Here is a 21,395-nt window from a genome sequence, read left to right as displayed (position 1 = left end):
GATGCATCTGCTCAGAAAAATGTCTCATCTTTTGTGGTTTATCATTAAAATTATCCAGACTTTCATAGCAGCCTAACAGGAATAGGAACGTTTCAGCTGTTGCGTTTTTTATTTCAAATTTTTACCTACTACTAGTTTTTACTGTACTAATTATTTTAAAATGAAGATTTAAAAACCTAGTCCACAAGCATCCACATTCACATTTTCCCCTAAATTTTTACACTATGATATATGTTTACAGTATTTATTGGCTGCATCATAAATTTCTAAAGATATTTTCAATTTAAACATAGATGTGAAATAATGCAATATAACCAACAATAACTTCAGTCAAATAAGCTGCCTGTAGTGTCTTTAAAGGTCCAGCAGGCGTCAGTATTCTGCGAGATGATATGTGTCAAAACGCTTCAAGATGCCTCAATAACCCATCACTAGTGTTTGCCCTTAATTTGAGCAGGTAAACAAGAATTCCTGCTGAAGGAAGATTTTTCTGCTCTCAAAATCAGATTATTAGATATTATACACTTGAAATAAGTAAACAGATTTCTTTTTTTATTTCAAACAAAAAGGATGTTATTCCACCTATAAATGCTACCTGCTTAAATCAAGAGGAACTACTTTTTTCATGAAAAAATGTATTTTTACACTGCATGTTTTCAGTACAGAGGCCTTATCAGGGGCCAGAAAGAGGTCTACAGGGGCCCCTGTCTAGAACTGCCCATGTGACGGGGCCATCCTTACTTTCAGAGGCTGTAGCCGAGCCTATAATAGGGGTGGGTGTCTGGGCTATAATGTATTAATTGCTTTAAAACAAGTTTCAATGCATAACTCTAAACATGATGTCTGCATCACATTCTAACGGTTGATGCATCTCCAGTTGAAAAATGTTCAAAATGAAGACATTTTAACCTTAATAAATTTTATTTTATTTATTTTATTTATGTGTTTATTTGAACAGGGACAGTGCACATTAATAAACATTTCTGTAAATGAGCCAGTGTTAGCTAAGTAGCTAATTTTCAACTGTAGTCCCTGGGCAAGGTTTAAAATGCCAACATAATAAAAACAACATTAAAAATTAGTGCAAACAATAAAATACATAGGTAGTAATCTACATAAAAGTTGGACATTGATCTGTAAAAAACAAAGACGTTATTATAAATATAAGATTTAAAAAGCATTGATAAAAGTGCATCAGACAGGCAGACAGAAGTTATTGATTATGATTACAGGCTTGATTCTCCTGTAACAATGGTAATAGTTAGGGATTTTCCAAGGTAAAAATCCTTTCCTTTAAGAATGAGCTATTGAAGTTAATTTGAAACATCCACAGTCGTCTGTATTGCTTCAGGAAAACTGCCTATCTTTGTGCAATGAAGAAGGGTTGGTTTTGGTGTCTGTTAGCTGTGATGGGCTTAGAGACAGGGGCTGGACTCAGCTTAGAGCTAAACTACAGCAAACAGTCATACCCCTGCTGTTATTAACTAATGACTGACTCCTGGATACTACCGTCCACTGTAACCAGTTGTGGGCACTAATCAGTGCACTGGTTTCAGTTTTCTGGACAATCACTGATCTTAAAAATCCTATCGTGCCTTTTCTGATTTTGGTCAATAACGATTATGTTTATATCAAATGCTATCAGATGTTATAAGATTGCAATACACTAGAGATAGGCCAATAAAGGTTTCCTTTAAAGGCTGGTTATTCTGAAAATAAACTAGGGCTGCAACTAACAATTATTTTGCAAATCGATTAATCAGATGATAATTTTTTTCTATTAATCGATTAATAATCCGATAGCCAAAGGTTCCTTAAAGAAGATGTTTGAGAAATCAAACCAGGTAAAACAAAAACTTTTCCACTTACAGAGTTCTGGATTGAGCAGATTGACAAACAATTTTTTTTTTTTTAACTTAAATGCAAAAATTTTACATATTCGTTTACAATTCTGATATAATTTCTGCTCTAAGTGGGTCGCTCTATCATCTAAAGGTCTCTAAACTCCAGTTAACCATTAATCGATCACCAAATTAGTTGATGATTATTTCAATAATCATTTAATCCAATTAATTGTTTCAGCCTTAAAATAAACCAATATGTGCTGCTGCTGAAATTTTTGGGCCCATTTTGAGGCTGATATTGCATTTTCTTCCTTTATTTACATTATAAAAATGTCAAAATGATGAAAAATGTTTTTCGAGTCCCAATTTAAAGAAAAGAACATCATTAACAACATTAACAAATGAAAGAAAACATAAACTATGGTAGCAAACAGAGAGTGCGGCAATGCATACAGTTACATTATTTCAAGGCATGACTGCTAAATAAATAATTAATAATGAACCGACCAACACAAACATGTATCGGAAAAAAAGGAGCTATTATCAGCTAGCCAATGTATCGCTCTATCTCTACATCTGCAATGTTTTTAATCTTCTTTTATTAAAACCACATAAAATAAAATAATACCTGTAAAATAATACTTGTTCTAGCTAGAGAGATACTGCTCTAAAATATGAATAAAAAGTTTCCAGATTTTTGAGAACAGAAACTGATGATCAAACCTTTGCTAAGGTAACTAAGATATGTGGATAAGTTCTGTTTAACATGACGGAATCAGACGATGGACAGTCAGCCAAAGTTAAGTTCTCCCCTGGTTGGTACACCTGCAGCAGGTACCTGAACTTTAGGGTTATGCTACAAAAAATCGAGTTTCCAATTTTGAATTAACTCTGATATAAATTCATAAAGACTGATTTGTATAAAAAAGATATAAAATGTGTTTTATTGTCCTTACAGCCATCATTAACTCAATTTATTTTAATGTTGAACGTTAAAATAATACTAGTATCAATACATTGCATAACGACACAGTCATATAATTCAGGTTACAGCTAAAAAAAAAAAAATTTAAATAGCAGCAATACCAATTTGAAAACAAACGATTCTAAATTTCAAGAATCAGAATCAAATTTATTCTTAAAGTTTGAATAGATTCCCATCTCTAAACCCAAAGTAAGTTTTCTTGGGCTGTTTTTAAAACCTCATTTTCTAAAGCAGCACAACTAGTGGTGCTGATAGGTGACATTCTGCCATGCATGATTGTACTAAAACCCAAACCAGTGATGAACAGAGGAGTTCTCAACCATCCACCGTCCAATACAGCAGCTATAAAGCCAATTCCAAAGCTGTTTCATGACCTTAAACAGGCCTAAAATCCTTCAGTGTGGCTCAATTAGAACTGAATAATAAGAGAGTTTCACACAATTCCTCCACAGTGATGTAGATGGCTCATTACCAGTGAACACAAACACTGGACAGGAGCTGTTCCCATCAGAGATGGATCAACCAGTTTTTAAGGTTCAGATGAAATTACTTTTCCACATAAGAACACTGTTTTTAGCCTATTGAACAAACTCACGTTAAATGTGTCAAATAGTGACGTAGCAAAAACATAACATACCAGATCCCCCAAAATATAACACAATTTGGTATCATAGTTTAACTTTGAAATTAAATAGTCATTTAATTTTGACTTGGTACAAATCAAAAGATAAAAAAGGCTTAGAAATAACCGGTTATGCCTCTAAGAAACTCTCTTGTTATGCAGATGATGAAGGTCTTTAAACGCCTGATTTACTGAAAGTTGCTATCAACACCAGGTTTAGGTTAAAATATCTGAAATCATTCATAAAATCAGAGGATCTGCCAATTACAACAAACACATTACAGTTTTATTAACGGGCAGCAGATATTTGGTATGATGCATAGCTGCTGATGCACTGTCAGTGGTTAGTGATGTAATAAAGTCAAATCCATCTCTGAGCAACTACTGCTGATGCATTTCTTTCCATTTAAGAGAGAAGCTCCTCCTGTCACTTATTGACTATTTCTACCCACGCCCCCCTCCCACTGACAGCTGAGGAATGCATCCATCAATTTAACCTGCTCTTCTTTTAATATAAAGATCGCTTAAACCTACTGAAAGAGGAGATTTTCATAATCTCCACTGGCGGCTACCAAACAATAATTTACAAAGGATGAAAAAGGAGAATGAAAAATTTATTTAGAAAGATATTTAGTCACAAAATAAAATAGGAATGTGACCTGACTCCCCCGCCCACACTCCCAGAGCTGTCAGTGTTGGTGACAAATCCTGACATGTTAAGACTCCTGGTTTGGTTTGTGCTTGCAGCAGAAACATCACATGAGAGGATGAGCCCTCCACTGGAAAAGTAGGGAGGAAACCGGTCATGCAGCTAATCCCAGGGTCTCATCCTTTGTTCAGACATTTAGAATAACACCTAATTAGAAGGCTGTGAAAGATAAAACCATAAATTTCTATTATCTGATCCTGAATTTCGAAGCTTTAATCTTTTAAAAGTTCTCTATAGTTTTAGAGTATTAGTCCACAACAAAATAACCCTTAAAGGTCGTTAGAAGTGGAAGAAATAAAAAGAAGTATCGTAATTTTCGTACTATAAGCCGCAACTTTTCCCCCATTTTTCGACCATTTTTTGACCTTGCAGCTTATATAACAATGCGGCTTATCTTTGGACTTTTACAGCTAACGGCCACTAGGGTAATACGGTACCTAAATTTATGGATTTTACCATCCACCATGTTGATGTCACATTTGCGGACGTCGTCCGGAAGCAGACTCCGAGAAAGACAGACATTGGGAGCGCAAGACAGTTTGTGTGACACCCTCATGGAAAAGAAACGTTGAAATGCATATGATGCAGCTTTTAAGTTAAAGGCAGTCAATTTGGCAGTAAACGAAGGAAATAGAACCGCTGCACGTAACCTTGGAATCAACGAGTCAATGGTGAGACGTTGGAGACGCCAGCAGGAAGAATTGCCTCAATTCAATTGTGTTGAAATGTTAATAAATAGGAGCTTCCCCAAACAGTTGCCTCTTTCCCGACAATCCTCTCTGTGCACGAAACATATGTTAATTAAACATAAAAAACCTGTGGCTTATAGTCCGGTGCGGCTTGTATGTGTACAAATCATGCAATTTAGCTTCTGCGGCTTATATTCAGGTGAGGCTTATAGTCCAAAAATTACGGTATCTACTTTACTAAGCTCTGTCTCTCATTCAATCTACCTCAGATAATAAACTGGTCCCTTTTTCCGGGTGTTTTCCCGCAAGGTCTTAAAACAGAAATTATTAAACCCCTTTTAAAAAAGAGCAACTTGGACAAGCTGCTACTGCAGAACTACAGGCCCATTTCAAAACTCCCCTTCATCTGTAGGATTATTGAAAAAGCTGTCTGAACAATGACTGCTCACCACAGTGCAGAGACTGACCTTCTCAAGGTTATTTATTACATCTGAACATATGCAGACTGTAGAAAAACCACATTGCTGGTATTATTGGACCTCAGTGCCACATTCGACACTGCTGATCATTTAATTTTATTTAAAGCCTTGAAAACTGCTTCGGCTTTCTGGTAGAGCTGGACTGGTCAATTCTAATTGAGGGTCAGAGAATCTGTCAGTAGATAACTTTACATCGAAGACTTCAAAAATCAAATGTGGTGTTCCTCAAGGGTCCATCACAGGGCCCCTTATTTTCAATATCTAATTTCTCCCCTTGTAGGGCTCAGAATGCTTAATGCAGGTAAAATACACATGAAAAAAGAGCACCCTGTCACACCGTCTGAAGCATTTATGGTCTATGGGTTTGCGAAATCAAAAATACATATTCACACAAACTAATAAATATCAAAACGTCTGCAACAGCCTGCTGTAATCCAGATAATATTAAGCAGGAAAACTAGTTTACTGGTTGAGTGGTAGTGGATCAATGTATTAAATTTAGGAGAAGCACACATGGCAGCAGTTGAAGATGAAGTATAGAAACGTTTTTCCAACAGGCAGGACCTGTGCATCATTTCATGGGGTTCCTCCTCGCTTTGATCTGATTTCAACCGATATCAAGTTTTGTTAAATATAAAGAAGTCTGTGTAATGCTGTTAATGTGAGGACGGATTAGGTCTTTGATGTATGAGATGGATTGTGAGGAGAAACAGTAGCTCTCGTAAAGATAACTGAATATGAAAAGGACATCTAAACGTGGTCTGAGAACCCTCTCCCTATTAAATTCTCTGTGAATTAATCTCCTTCATTCTTTATTTGGATTTTTGTCAAAAAGACATGCTATGTTTTTATTTTAAACACTTAATCTGTCTAACAGACTAAGTGAATTATTTCTTTTTTTACATTTGCAGAAAACTATGATAGAAATCAGCTGATTAAATAAGAACATAAAACATCTTGATTGGCTTTAAGGAGAGAGAAGTTTACTGAGCAACAGCTCTGGGGAGAACGTTAAGTAGAGGTTGAGTAAACTCTCTTTGTGAAATTGAAAACTCAGAATTTCCCTGATTTCAGGTTTGAGTTTTTCCAGTAAACCTGCTTTGTCTATATTTGCAAACCCTTGCCATTAGGAGCTGTTGCTTGTTCACCGTGTTTTTCCAGACAGATATGTTCACTTAGCGGTGCAGAACTCCTGTGGTGGACACCCTCGTGGAGGGACGTTGAAGCTAAAAATGAAGTGATCTAGCTACGTGGACATCGTGGAGAAACCAAGGTTAACTCAGATCTTAATAAATAATATACCATAGCAACACACAGCTGTACAATAGTGACTATGTACCCATTTAAGTGCTGAGAAAATGCATAAAAGAAATCAATGCATGGATGTACCAACATTTTCTTCAGCATAAAAAAAGCAAACTGAATATTTTTTGGACCAAATGAGATTTATAAACATTAGCACACAGCTTCAGTTAATCAAGCTGGAATCCACCAATCAGGCTCTAAATCTGGGCGTGGTGATGGACTCAGACCTGAACCTTCAGAGGCTCATAAAGACAGTAAAAATGTCAGCCATCTATTACCTAAAGTACCTCTCCAGGTTTAAAGGACTAATTTCTCCACAGGACCTTGAAAAACTAACTTAAGTGTTTACATTTATTAGATCGATAAGACGGCTGCAGCTGATCCAGAATGCTGCTGCCAGCATCCTCACAAAACTAAGAAAGTGGAGCACATCCTCCACTGCCTCCCCGTTTTCCATAGAAACTGACTTCTGACTCGAATCTACGCTGAATAATAAGAACGAGAACCAAACATGGAGAGGCAGCTTTTAGCTTTCATGTTTCCTCCTAATCTTAAGCAAACTCTTAGAAAACCAACCATAAAAGCAAGTAAACTCTATGAATCTCTAAGTTGCTATAAATTGAGGTTAAAAAAAATTGCTGATTGGAATAGCCTTTGAGTTTGGTATCTAAGCATTATTTGTTTTCAGTCCCACTATTCTCTCATTTTCTCATCAATCATTTTATCATTATATATTCTATATCATCTTATTGTAATACATTTTTATTCTCTTTAATTATTAATATTTATTAATAATTACCTTTATTGCACCACATAGTACTTTTGTTTTTTAATGTACAGCACTCTTAATTGCCTGGCTACTAAAATGTGCTAAATAAACAAACTTGCCCTACTTTACTGTTACTTTTTTATATATTCCCTGTTCCTAGGAAAATAAACATTGCTGTATCAATATTACCTCCAGGACTTCGACCACATTAGTTAAACTTCTATTTCCTTGATAAACTTGAGCTCCAACATTCTTGAACTTCCCTTCCTTAATTTTTCTACTTCCTCTGACATCCTGTACTCACATAAACCTCCCAGATGTAAACTCAACCACAAAGTTCAGTGCATTTAGTTGGGTTGTCGTGTCATTGACAGGGACCATCTATGGACATATTTTCACTTATTTTCCAAATGTCTGGGCTTTGACTGGGTCCTTATTACATGGAAACACTGTAAATGCATCTCTTGGTGAGGAGGGGTACTGCTGTTATTGCAGGAAAAAACATGTTTTTTATTTTAAAAAGAGGTTAGGACACCTTTAACTCTGGGTTATGAACGTACCCTTCACTGAAACCCTTTCATTAGAAACAGAGGGTTGGCTTTCTCGATGCGATCTTGGCTTTTCAGCCAAGGTTCGGATCTATTTATGGAGCTACACAGGAAGCTACACAATGAACTAACCAGAATGTTTTTAATCCTCTAGGAAAAAAAGAAAAATGTTAAACCTCTGTCCCATGGGCCAACAATCAGCCATTTTTCAGATTTAGTTCACATGCTAGTTTCACTACATTAGTGATGTTTAAAGTGACCCAGTTACAAAGCCGACTGCAGTCATGAGGTGTTTTAATTCACTTTTCAACCACTGTGCTTCTATGATAAGCAATTAGTCACAGTAGTCCACTGGAAGTTTTTCTTAAAAATCAGGCCTGTATAAGAACAGGCCATTTATTATTTTATGTCATAATGCTACTAGTGTGAGCATTTGATAGATTGGTAACAGATTTATTCATATATTCAATTTCAGCTAGGAAACGTTAGCCTGATAAACCAGACTAAATGTGAGATTAAATGTATAATTTAGTCTGGCTCCGATGAATGAGACATTCTTGATGAGAACAACCTGTTGTTTTACAAACCATGTCTGTGCCTATTGGCCAACGCTCTGACCAATGAGCACAACTGACTGTGACGTAGTAAGCGCGACAGAAAGCTGGTGAGGGAGTGTAAACAAACAGCCAGTAAAACTGCGAATATGTCCTTCTCAAAAATGAATGAGCGTAGAACCTCTTCCTTCTCACGTTTCAACGAAAACCCCAAGTCTAATTCTTCCAAAACTGATTCTAAAGCCGAGTCAAACGAGAACTGTTTGATAGTTGTTAACATCTTCCTTTTTGTGCTTTGTCCAGTGTCGTGCAGCTATGTTGTCATGCCCTCAAAACCTCGACCGCTTTGCATCCAGAAATTCAAACCACATCTCTGCATTGTGATTGGCCAGCCAGTTCTAGGGCCTGGGGCATTGATCGAGGCTAGACCACTCACAGGCAAAAATTATTTTGGCCGCTGGTGGGTGGGCTAGTTTACCAGGCTAAGAAAAAGTTGTTTTTCCTGCAAAAATGCAATGTGAATGCTGTACAGTAAACTGTAAGGTAAAAAGAGTTTAAAACAGTAAGAAAGGAAGACACACACACAAACAGACAGATAGCAGATAGATGTTGTATTAATGAATGTATAAATTTTGAATGGAATGGATGAAAGACGAATTGGTGGCTGATGTTTAATCATGGAGAATCTTGTTCTGAAGAAATGCTAATGACTCTGGCATAATACGCCCTATAAATTTCATTTTTGAACCTTTTAATTCAGGACAGATAGGGGAACAATGAGTTTGGGCTGTTTTTGTGTAAAATATTTTTTTAAAGAGTCATCAATCTTTTAAAATTGTCATATTGCAAAATGTGACAAATGTGCAGAAGTTCCTATTGAACTTTGATAAATCAAAAACTAGTGACGACGTGTAAAAATTAGCAAGCTTTGATGAACACTTGTACCAACCTTCATGTTTCCACAAAAACATTATGTCACAGTGTTGATAATGTAAACAACAAAAGGTGGGGGGTCGTTGTGAAAAATTTCAGTTTGAAGCTGTTTTGGAAAAAAGAAAGTTTTGATGCCCCCAAACAACCCAACTACATGATCAAACCATAAATTACATATATATACTTTAAAACCCTTCAAAATAAGCACTAGAAAGGTTTAAAAATGATTTGTGCCAAATTTCATGTTTGTATATCAAGCGGTTGGAGCCCCACCGATAAAAAAACGGGACGATTTATTTGTTTGATTTTAGCGTCTGGCTTATTAATTGACATCGGCCAAAATATGGCTAGAGCAAAATTCTATTTTTCTGCAAACAGCAAAAATAAATTTCTGCAACATGGCGATTCTGCTCCCTTCTTGAGCGCTGAGCTGCTCTGTACCGACCCTCCCCACACAGAGAACAGTGATCTCCCTCTGCTCTGCCCCTCCTAGCATAGCTGCTGTTAGCATAGAGAAGCATGGACTTGGACGCAAAGTTACACGAGTAAAGGGCTGGTTATCTTCCCTGCAGCAGTGTGTCGCAGTGAGCTTGTCGCAAATTTTTTTGATTTATGCCCAATATTGAAGCGTGGTCTGCGCTATGTTATTCCACGCCACAACGCAAGAGGGACAATCGCGAACTTGCTGTGGGTCTAGATGCGACCAAGGCGGTGAGGAAGTGGGGGCAAGTTTGTGCAACAACGGAGGGACATGAGGGCGAAAAAGAGCGGAGATCCAGGTAGAAAAAGGGTCCCAGCGTTCTCATGCACCTCGCTCTTCTAGGTGGTACAACTTTATGGGTCGTTTTCGACAATGGTACCAAACAGGAAATACGCATAGCGTAGAGCGGACGTAGATTTGACCAATCAGAGGCCTCCTGTCTGCGGGACTGTTTGCTGTCACCTACAATCTTGGAGAGGTGCAGCAGAGTGTCTGCGGAGGGGGCTGGGGCACATCTGCGTTGACTGCAACACACACACAGACAACCTGGTTTGTGAGCATACACCAGCCTTAAGTCCATGGTGGTGTTTTTGGCTACGTTCACACTGCAGCCTGAAGTGACAAATCCCATTTTTTTTTTGCCCATATGCGACCTGGATCTGATCTTTTCATGGCAGTCTGAACAACACAGATCGGATTTTTTCCAATGCGACCCAGGCCACTTGGCTATGTGGTCCTGAATCCGATACAAATCTGATCTTTTCAAATGCGACCTGTGTGTGAACGGCCAGGTCAGATTCATCCGACCTGAACGCCATTAATACCCAACAAAGGTCACTATTCTGGGTCTTGCTATGAAGAAGTGGCAAGATAAACAACAGCAATGGCAGACGATGATGCAGAGAGCAGTATTTATATTTATCCATCTTAAAAAGATTGTGTTTTTATGGTTGGGAAGACGGCTAGATGCGCTCAGGTACTACCATCTATGCTTACGTCCGTAAACACAGAGCACGCTGCCCTGTGATGTCATTGCATCCTCTACTGCGAATGCACTTGTGTTGTATGACTGCAGTTCACACAGGAGATCACATGCAAGTTGCATATATTTGGAAATGTGAACGGCAACACAAAAAAAAATCGGAATTGAGCATCAAGGCCTGCAGTGTGGATCTAGATTTGACCAATCAGACCAATCAACCTCCTGTCTGCGCACTGTCTGTGATCACCTACAATTTTGGAGATGTGCAGCAGAGTGTCTGCAGAAGGGGCGGGGGTAAATCTGCATTTACTGTGACACACGCAAGCGACCTGGTTTCTGAGCATAAACCAGCCTTAAGTCTGTGGTGGTGTTTTTGAGTATTGGGTCTAAAGCCCAACTGCAGAGGCGTCGCTCAACACTTCATGCACTTCACCAACATTAGTCCACAGCTGTAACAATCACTATCTGTCTTTAGGACATAATATAGTTATTCTTGTCACCTAGTCGTATATTCAGTCAGGCTTAAATATCTCTCCACCTCACTGACATCTAATTTCAAATAAAAGGAGAAAATGTAAACAGGAAGCAAAGGGAAATATGTAGGAAGGGTTGGTCCTCTTTTTTCTTAACAAAGCTTTACTGTTTAGACACACATTTACAGTTATGAAAAAGAGGAAGTCAAATTTACAGCTTTATAAATGAATAATATATGATTAATTGTATTCCATGAAATGATTCTGACTATTCTGAGCCATTGGTATGTCAGCTTATCTTTGGGTCATTTTCGAAACTGATTCAAAATACAAAATAAAATAAAAAAACAAGTGACTATTTTATTTGTTTAAAAAAACTTGAAGTTAAAATACAAAGTGATTCTTTTCTTCAGTGTCAAAAATGCAAAGAGTAAAACTTTTTGAGTTTTGTTTTGTATTAAGATTTTAAAAATTGCATTTAGATCATAAATGAAAAAAACAAGAATCTATGCATGAGTATTTTTCCTTTTTCCTATTTTTAAATTACAAATATCTGTTCCTTTATAGTTAATCTATTTAAAGTATCTCTTTTCAGATTAATTATTCAATCGAAAAAATAAGATTAATCAATAATGAAAACAATCAATAGATGCAGCCTAACTATCTTACAGTATTCTTATGTTAACACCTAATACGTAATTCCCAATAGATTTCTTGAACATTTCCTCTGCACAGTAAACCTGATTGGATCACCATGTGACCAGCTGAGAGGTACTGCTGCACTACATGAGTAAATCTTAAATGTTATTAATCAATGTGATTAAAAAAATAAGCTTTAAAGATAAAATCTGTTTCCAGCCAGCTCTAAACACGCAGCTCTGCTAAAGGTTTCAGTTGAGTTTGCATGTCAAATGAGACTGCGTGACTAGAGTATTTTTTCTGTGGGTAGCAGCAACACCAAAATCATTTCAGTGGTAACCCATTTCTGCAAAGGCAGAGCAGATCTTTGTTTGTGTGCAAACAGTGTGGCAACAAAAACTGAACAGTACAAGAGGTGGCAGCAACCTGCAGATGTAGACTAAAATGTCTTCGACTTGCATAAAAAAAGAGGCTGGATCGGGTTACAGAACCATTTCTGTATACATGGCGCATAATTACCCCTAATCTCTGGCAGGGCTTGGCTGCCTGGTGGGACTCAGGTCCTGTCATTACAGCTTCTTCATAAACCAAGGCCTGAAATAACTCAGCTGACTCCCAACACAGTCTCTCTGAGGGCGTAAAGGGTTCTGAAGATTTGAAGGTTTTTGTTGTCTGTATTCATTTCCTTCTCATACAGACAGCCTCAGATATCAGCTCATGTAATCCATAGAGTGTTTCATAAGTTCACTGTACTTCCTTAGAGGAACCACAGTTTTTTTTCATATACGTTGGCTGTGCAGCAAAGCCACTTTCTTTCCTTTATCTGACACGCCACCGTTTATTTTCTCTGAATAACTTGCATCGTCTGTTTTATTTTCTGCAAGCAATCACAAAAAGAGGGAGGGAAAGATAGGAGGAAATTAAGTGAATCAATTAGCCCTCATACTGCTGCCTAAGTGTAGACAAAGGAGGAACAGACCAAGGATGCCAGCAAGCAGGAGTGGTTCTCATTCCTGCATGTCAGCATCCTGTAGGAGCCCTGCCAGTAAGAAAACCCTTAACACGAATTGACCTTTTTCTTTTTAGAGATAGATATCTAAATATTGCAGCGTGTATTTTGACTAACCTTCCACCTTTCACTGTAAAATCCCTTCAAATAAGACAAAGGAAGTCTTGTTTGCAGTTTGCAACAAACCATATTTATGCCAAAACAAGCAAAGCAGGTCTGTGGAAGGTGATTCTCTGTAGCCAAAACTAAATCCTTTGGCCTACATGCAAAACTATGTATAGCGAAAAAACAAAAATACACATCAGAACATACCTCTATTGTATTATACTGTGAGGATGATTTTAAAGGAGAGGGAAGCTGGTAAGACATGATGGAATGATAGACGAAGAGATGTGGGGCAGTCTCTCAAGTATACTTTTCAGCTACAGAAATGTTGATTTGGATGTTCCTTCCTACAAGCAGAGGTGCATAAGGTATATACTGTACAAGTTTTTGCCCTTTTTTGGGCAGTTTCTGCAGTCGTGTTAGAATTTTTTGGATCGGACCAATTTTAGCCTCATCATGCATCCTGCGTCGTGTAGCATATAGGTGGTAATGAGGGGGGATTGGCCTCTAATAACCACCTCCTGATCAGGAATCACAAGATCGAGAGAAAATTTCAAACATGTTTGAAATTCAGTCGGCCTTCGTGAACAAATCCTGCTGCTGAAGCAGAGCAATGAGCGTCTACGAGCGGATTTACCAGAACCTTGCGCACTGCGCATGTCAAAACAAGGGGGGTTTGCTTCTTCTTACTGACTGAGGAGTCCGACCAGCGCCATCTACTGGCGATCTATTGGATCGTTCAGTGTAAAAACACATCATGAGCTGTGAAATTTTATATCCTGCGGTTTCATCATACAGTCTGAGCTGTAGCTGAGTACAACGATCGAAAATATCTCGCAGTGTAAGCCCGGCTTAAAGTACTAAAAGGAAACAACTAAGTATAAAACTCAAAATACGGTAACAGAAAATTGCTCTGGTAAAAGTGAAAGTCACTAATAAGAAAAAAAAACGTACAGAAAATTTACCAAGAAGCCCTACATACATTATTTGGTTCGCTTGGGTAAAAATGAAAACAACACTTTAGCCCTGACAACATGGTTTTCCAACAATCGTGTCCATTAAAACAGAGATTACACAAATTGTCACCATGTGGAATGACATGAATCAAAAACTGTGCTGTCAGCCTAATGCTCCATTTCAACAACCCCTCTGAAACTGATCCGTTCCAAGTTTGAACTGAGCTTGGATCAGTTAACCGTGCCCAGCTTGGCTCTTAGCACCATTTACACATCACGCTAGCGCGGTTCATCGTCTCCTATCGACGGTCCACGATGCTACAGCTCTCAAGGCAGGAATTACGTAAACAAAAATGGTGGCGCCCAAAACACTCGGAAACGTATGTGCCTGGATAGCGTCCTTTGCCAAGATTTCAAAGAGAGCCTCGGTATCAGCATCATCCCAGGTTGAACCGCGCTTTTTTGATGCAAGATGAAGTCCATGTTGTGAACAGGTGAAGAGACCTGTGAATTGCAAAGCCGGGCAGGCCGGAAAACCAGTGAAATGAGTCGCTGACTGTAAATAGGAGATGACGGGGTCTGCTCTTGTGCTCTTTGTTATCATAGAACAGAGCCACAGATGAACCATACCGAGCCCTACTGATGAACTAGTACCAGTTCAGCGCGGTTCGGTTGGGTATGGCACGGTCCAGTTCAGTCACATTCCAATTACACTCAATAGCTATCTCCGTTACCGTGCACGGACTGTTCTATGCATGGTTTCAAAAGGTAGTGTAAATGGGAATTAAGAAAACTATAAGTGTCCCCTGTGCAATAAAATCTGTCCCATCAGTCTTAGAGCAAAAGACAGATCAGCAAAAAATTACTCACAAGCAGAACAATATAAATGTCACTACACTATAATAATGGAGGATAGTTAAGTGGTAACTAGGATTTTTTTTAGCTATTAAGACAATGTTTTGAACGAACCATAAGCAGCATGAGGATTAATTTAATCCTTCTAGACAAAAAACTATTAACATTTCTGCTTTTAAAGAGGTATCCTCAGAAGATATTCAAAAACTTGGTCAATAAAAAAAGTGTTGCTTTTTTTCTACCGACCAGTAGGGGGCGCGGACCAGAACAAACAGAGCGCCAATCTTCTTCTACTGTTCATGTAAATAAATGCTTTCATGATATATTTTGGTTTTAAGTTTTAGCGAGTAAAAAAGGTAATTTTTAAGAATAAATAAGTAACATTAAATATTTTGTTTCTAATTCAACAAAATAAAAGAAAAAGTTGCAATTTAAAGAAATAGTTAAGAACACTTCAAAAAAGTAAAATAACTGTGAATAAAAAGCATGTAAAGATGTTTAAATTTATAAATGAGTATGTATTATTTGTATATGAGTACAATGAGCATGTATGTATTATTACATATAATGCATTCTTTGTAAATAGTACAAATGAATGTAGGATTTGTGTTTGTTCCTTTTTAAAACTCATAGATAAATGTATAAAAACTTCATCCGTGAGAAAACAAGCTTAGAGGATATGAAGGCAAATTCTTACAACTATGCAGCTATACTAATCACAAAATGTTTGACAATGAACAGGGGCGGAGCTAGATGGGGGGCCAGGGGTGGCCATGGCCACCCTTAACCAATCATTGGCCACCCTTGTGGCCACCCCTACCATTTTTTTCTCTCAAGTAAAATATTTAAAACAATTTAATTTTATAAATATTAACAATTACTTGACAACAAAAAAAACACTGTGGTTAATTATGCACATCAATATACCAACATTAGAGATGATTAGTACAGAATTCATGCTCTTTCAGAACTAGATTTTGCGTTATATGCCGTAAAGAGAAAATTATTTGACTCTGCAAGTCATCTAAGAGTCTTCAGTGAAATCATAGATACTGTAAATAACTATTTTTAACAAAAACCTATTAAATTATCAATTGATATAGATATTAGTACTTGTAAATATCAATTTTATGCAGAATGATATTGATAAAAGTAGGTAAGTAATGGCAATGGAAAATATGTTCGCTCCAGAAACCTGAAAAAACCTGAAAGGATTTTATGCAATATACCTTTTATATAGACGGATGTTTAAATATATGCATCTATTTGTTAGCAAAGGCTGTAGGAAACTATAGTTTGTCTTTATTTATAAATATGGATGTTGTGCTTGTTCCTGTTGGAACAGTGTAGATGGACCCTGAGGTTTTGGTGCCTGTCCATTTTCAGCCACTCATCAGTCTACATTGGTTATTGCCTGGCCAACCCAGTCTCATAGGAAAATGTACCCCCACTACGTTGGTCCACACTGCAAAACGTAGTGGAGGTACATTAATGGCCATTTTTTTGTGGTACTGTTACGTTTCTTCTGCCTATACGCTTTCTATTGTTTTACGTCCTAGTCACGTGACTTTCAAGATTCCAGCTGGGAGAAGAAAAAAAAAATATATATGGCCGACATTCGCTCATTTTTTTGTGGAAAGATTAATGACTTGAGTTTGTTTTTGCATTAAAATGAGTTTTGATTACATTTCTAGTGAGAAATGTATAGTTTGTTGCCAGAATATTTACTCAGGGAATGTACATATTCACTTGCTTGTTCGTTTCTTGCAAAGATTTTTCAAGATAATGTGAAACTGTAACATTTTGGTATAAACATGGCTGAGATTTCTCTAACTTTTAGTGGGAAAATCAATAATTTCAATCAGTTTCTGCATTTAAATGGGTTTTGATTACATTTATAGCGAGAAGTGTAGGGTTTATATACATAATATTTACTTAGTGAACATACATAATCACCCGCTTGCTAGTTTTTGCTACGGGTTTTCGGATCTCGTCAGGATTATGTGAAATTGCAACGTTTAGGCTGCTACCCATCGCCTAGCATTTAGCTGCCGCCCCGATTCAACATTGAATTCTTTGTGATTTAACTCCATCTGACGGATCAAACCCTCGCCACTGCGTGCGTTGCGTCTGAGGTTGATTTTCAGATCAATGCATTATATATATGCAATATATATATTTTTTTCTTCTCCCAGCTGGAATCTTGAAAGTCACGTGACTAGGACGTAAAACAATAGAAAGCGTATAGGCAGAAGAAATGTAACAGTACCACAAAAAAATTGCCATTAATGTACCTCCACTACGTTTTGCAGTGTGGACCAACGTAGTGGGGGTACATTTTCCTATGAGACTGGGTTGGCCTGGCCCCCCTTATAAAAAATTTCTGGCTACGCCTCTGACTATAAATCAAAACTCTATATTATGTTACTATATTATAGCCAGTATTGCTCATTGGAGCCTGTGGATGTACGGGACGAAACAATGAGCCGTTTTAATAGAAGCAGACCAGCTTTGCATGGAAGCCATCAGGGAGCAGAACTTTGAGCTATTTTTAACAAGGCATATGTGAGAGTATTATTACCAAAAAGCCCAGCCTGGAAATGAAACCAAACTATCAGAACAACTGGCAGCTGATTTACCGCTAAAAGGCTTCCATAATAACTCTATAGATAGTTTGCTGCCTTTCATACAAGCCTGAGGAATGTGGCACCAACTGGACAAGGACAATATAGACTGAGATACTTTGTTATCCGATAATAAAAGAAGCACTCCTTCAACCTAATACAAAAGCATAAAGTTCAATTTGTCATAAAGCCATAAACGCAAAGCGTGTGTTTCCTCTTCTCCCTTTCTGTTATTTTGACTGTTAAAACAGGAGACTAAAAAGCGTTTCACTATGTGAGAAAGTGTAACGCGCTCAGAAACTAGTTAACATGTAACTGATGATAAATGAAGCGAAGCGTGGAGCTTTAAACTCTCACCATATTTCTTCTCCTCCGGCTCCATGATGACGGAGTGTTTCTTCTGAGGTCAAGCTGCTCACAGTCGGAGGTCATAGCATGTTTTCCAGTCCGGACTCCCAGGTTTGTTGTTGTTCTTTCCTCTGTTTCCCTACTTTGTCGGAGTCCGCTCTGAAATCTTCCAAACTCTGTAGTCATTTAAGGAGGCTTTCCTAACTGGAGCGTGACGACCAATCATAGCGCACGACGCTATGATTGACATATCGCTCAACCAATCACAGACTGGAGCTGGATTAATGTTTAACACCGTAAAGTGGCTGATATCTACATGTTGGTGAATTGCTTAATCGAGTAAACAAACCCTTTATTATCAACCTATTTTCCATTACAAGAACATTAATGGATAACCTTGGCCACAAAAATCCTATTCAAGTTAAAAGCTGTTGGACGGGAAGTTGTTAAGAACAAAATTAAATGCACACAATTTTTCTATTCATGGTTAATCTTAGCATTTTGTTTTCTGACATGAAATTAAGGACAACGTAGTGATGGGTAGAGTAACTAAAATATGTTTTCAAGTAATATTTGCCTTAATAAAGGTTTTGAGTAATGTACTGTTTCAGTTGATTTGTTAAAAAAAATGGAACAGCATTTTGATACAACAAATGTTTAATTATATAAAAAAAAAGTGGGTGACCTATTAGAGTGGCACGTTAAAGACAGACAGTCAGACAGACAGAAGGTATTTAATGCAAAATGATGAAACTTCAAATAGATCATTGTTTCAGCATTTTAAATGATACACAGACCAACACTAAGTTTTACATACCTAAATTGGGGTTATTATGTTGTTACACTGTTTTCAAAATGTTTTACAAATAACATTCTGAAAGGGTGGCATGCATTTGTATCTAATCTCCATGAGTCAATGTTCTGTGGATAACTTTTCAGATAAAGTACAGCAACAGTTCTATTTTACAATAGAGTATTAGGATCAAGCTAGAGACTTTTTTTTCAAGAATAAAGCCGTAATATTATGACAATAAAGTTATAAAACTACGAGAATAAAGTCGCAGTGAGAATAGTCATAAAATTACGAGAATAAAGTCATAAAACTACAAGTATAAAGTCGAAAATTACGAGAATAAAGTCGAAAATTACGAGAATAAAGTCGAAATGAGAATATTCATAAAATTACGAGAAAAAAGTCTTAAAATAACAAGAATAAACTGGTAACTTTAGGAGAATAAAGTCGTAAAATTACAAAAATAAGGTCGAACGAGAAAAGTCAGGAAAAACTACGAGAATTAAATCGTAAAATTACGAGAATAAGGTAATAAAATTATGGGAATAAGGTCATAAAATTACAAGAATAAAATTGTAAAATTACGAGAATAAAGTCGCAACGACAATAGTCAGAAAAATTACGACAATAGTCAGAAAAATTACGAGAATAAAGTGATAAAATTACGGGAATAAAGTTGGAACGAGAAAAGTCATAAAATGACATGAATAAAGTCATAAAATTACAAGAATAAAGTTGTAAGATTCTGAGAATAAAATCGCAATGAGAATAGTAAGGAAAAATTAAGAGAATAAAGTCCTAAAATTACGAGAATAAAGTTGCAACAACAATAGTCATAAAATTACGACAATAGTCAGAAAAATACCGAGAATAAAGTCATAAAATTACGAGAATAAAGTCATAAAATTACAATTATAAAGTCGAAAATTACGAGAATAAAGTCGAAACGGGAATATTCATAAAATTAAGAGAATATAGTCGCGACAAGAATAGTCATAAAATTACGAGAATTAAGTCATAAAATTACGACAATATTGTCGTAAAATTACGGGAATAAAGTCGGAACGAGAAAAGTCATAAAATGACATGAATAAAGTCATAAAATTACAAGAATAAAGTTGTAAGATTCTGAGAATAAAATCGCAATGAGAATAGTAAGGAAAAATTAAGAAAATAAAGTCCTAAAATTACGAGAATAAAGTCGCAACAACAATAGTCAGAAAAATTACGACAATAGTCAGAAAAATTCGAGAATAAAATCATAAAATTACAATTATAAAGTCGAAAATTACGAGAATAAAGCCGAAACGGGAATATTCATAAAATTACGAGAATAAAGTCGTAAAATTACAAGAATAAACTCAACATTAAGAGAATAAAGTTGTAAAATTACAAAAATAAGGTTGAACGAGAAAAGTCAGGAAAAACTACGAGAATTAAATCGTGAAATTACAAGAATAGGGTAATAAAATTACGGGAATAAGATCATAAAATTACGAGAATATTCATAAAATTACAAGAATAAAATTGTAAAATTACGAGAATAAAGTCGCAACGACAATAGTCAGAAAAATTACGACAATAGTCAGAAAAATTACGAGAATAAAGTCGCAACAAGAATAGTCATAAAATTACGAGAATTAAGCCATAAAATTATGAAAAAATTGTCGTAAAATTACGAGAATATTCATAAAATTACGGGAATAAAGTCGGAAAGAGAAAAGTCATAAAATGACATGAATAAAGTCATAAAATTTCGAGAATAGAGTCGAAATGAGAATAGTCATAAAAATAGAAGGATAAAGTTGTAAAATTACGAGAATAAAGTCCTAAAATTACGAGACTAAAGTCGCAAGAAGAATAGTTATAAAATTACAAGAATAAAGTCATAAAACTACAAGAGTAAAGTCAGAAATTACAAGAATCAAGTTGAAATGAGAATAGTCAAAAAATTAGAGAATAAAGTCATAAATTTACAAGAATAAAGTTGTAACATTAAGAGAATAAAGTTGTAAAATTACGAGAATAAAGTTGGAACGACAATAGTCATAAAATTACGAGAATAAAGTAGCAATGAGAATAGTTAGGAAAATTACAAGAATAAAGTCGTAAAATTATGAGAATAAAGTTGCAACGAGAATATTTATAAAATTACGAGAATAAAGTTTTAGCATTATGTCAATAAAGTCATTAGGTTACGAGAATATTCATTAAAAATTACAAGAATAAAGTTGTAAAATTATGAGAATAAAGTCGTAACGAGAATAGTCAGAAAAATTATGAGAATAAAGTCCTAAAATTACGAGAAGAAAGTAATACAATTATGAGAATAAAGTTGCGATGAGAATAGATAAAAAATTACGAGAAAAAGTCATAAAATTACGAGAATATTCATAAAATTACGAGAATAAAGTCCAAATGAGAATAGTGATAAAACTATGAGAATAAAGTAATAAAATTACTATAATAAAGTCAAAAAATTACAAGAATTAAGTCGCAATGAGAATGGTCAAAATTACAAGAATAAGGTGGAAAGTTACGAGAATAAAGTTGAAACGAGAATAGTTCAGAAATTACGAGAATAAAGTGGTAAAATTACGAGAATAAGGTTGCAATGAGAATAGTCAGAAAATTACGAAAATAAAATCATAACATTATGACAATAAACTCATAGAATTACGAGAATGAAGTTG

The 21,395-nt window shown here is 36.1% G+C and overlaps 1 protein-coding gene across 1 annotated transcript in view; it reads right to left on the bottom strand.

Annotated features, from left to right (window-relative positions):
- LOC119786844 (choline transporter-like protein 2) overlaps positions 1-18,107 on the bottom strand; it is a 57,114-nt gene extending 39,007 nt beyond the window's left edge. Inside the window, exon 1 of the mRNA XM_038290394.1 lies at positions 17,919-18,107. Coding sequence (XP_038146322.1) covers positions 17,919-17,943 — 25 coding nt within the window. The 5' untranslated portion in view covers positions 17,944-18,107. The remainder of the gene's footprint in view (positions 1-17,918) is intronic.
- Positions 18,108-21,395: the final 3,288 nt, after the last annotated feature.

Source organism: Cyprinodon tularosa, unplaced genomic scaffold, assembly GCF_016077235.1.
Source record: "Cyprinodon tularosa strain WSP-4 unplaced genomic scaffold, ASM1607723v1 ctg280, whole genome shotgun sequence".
NCBI lineage: Eukaryota > Metazoa > Chordata > Actinopteri > Cyprinodontiformes > Cyprinodontidae > Cyprinodon > Cyprinodon tularosa.
This window is presented reverse-complemented; position numbering and strand designations above follow the sequence as displayed.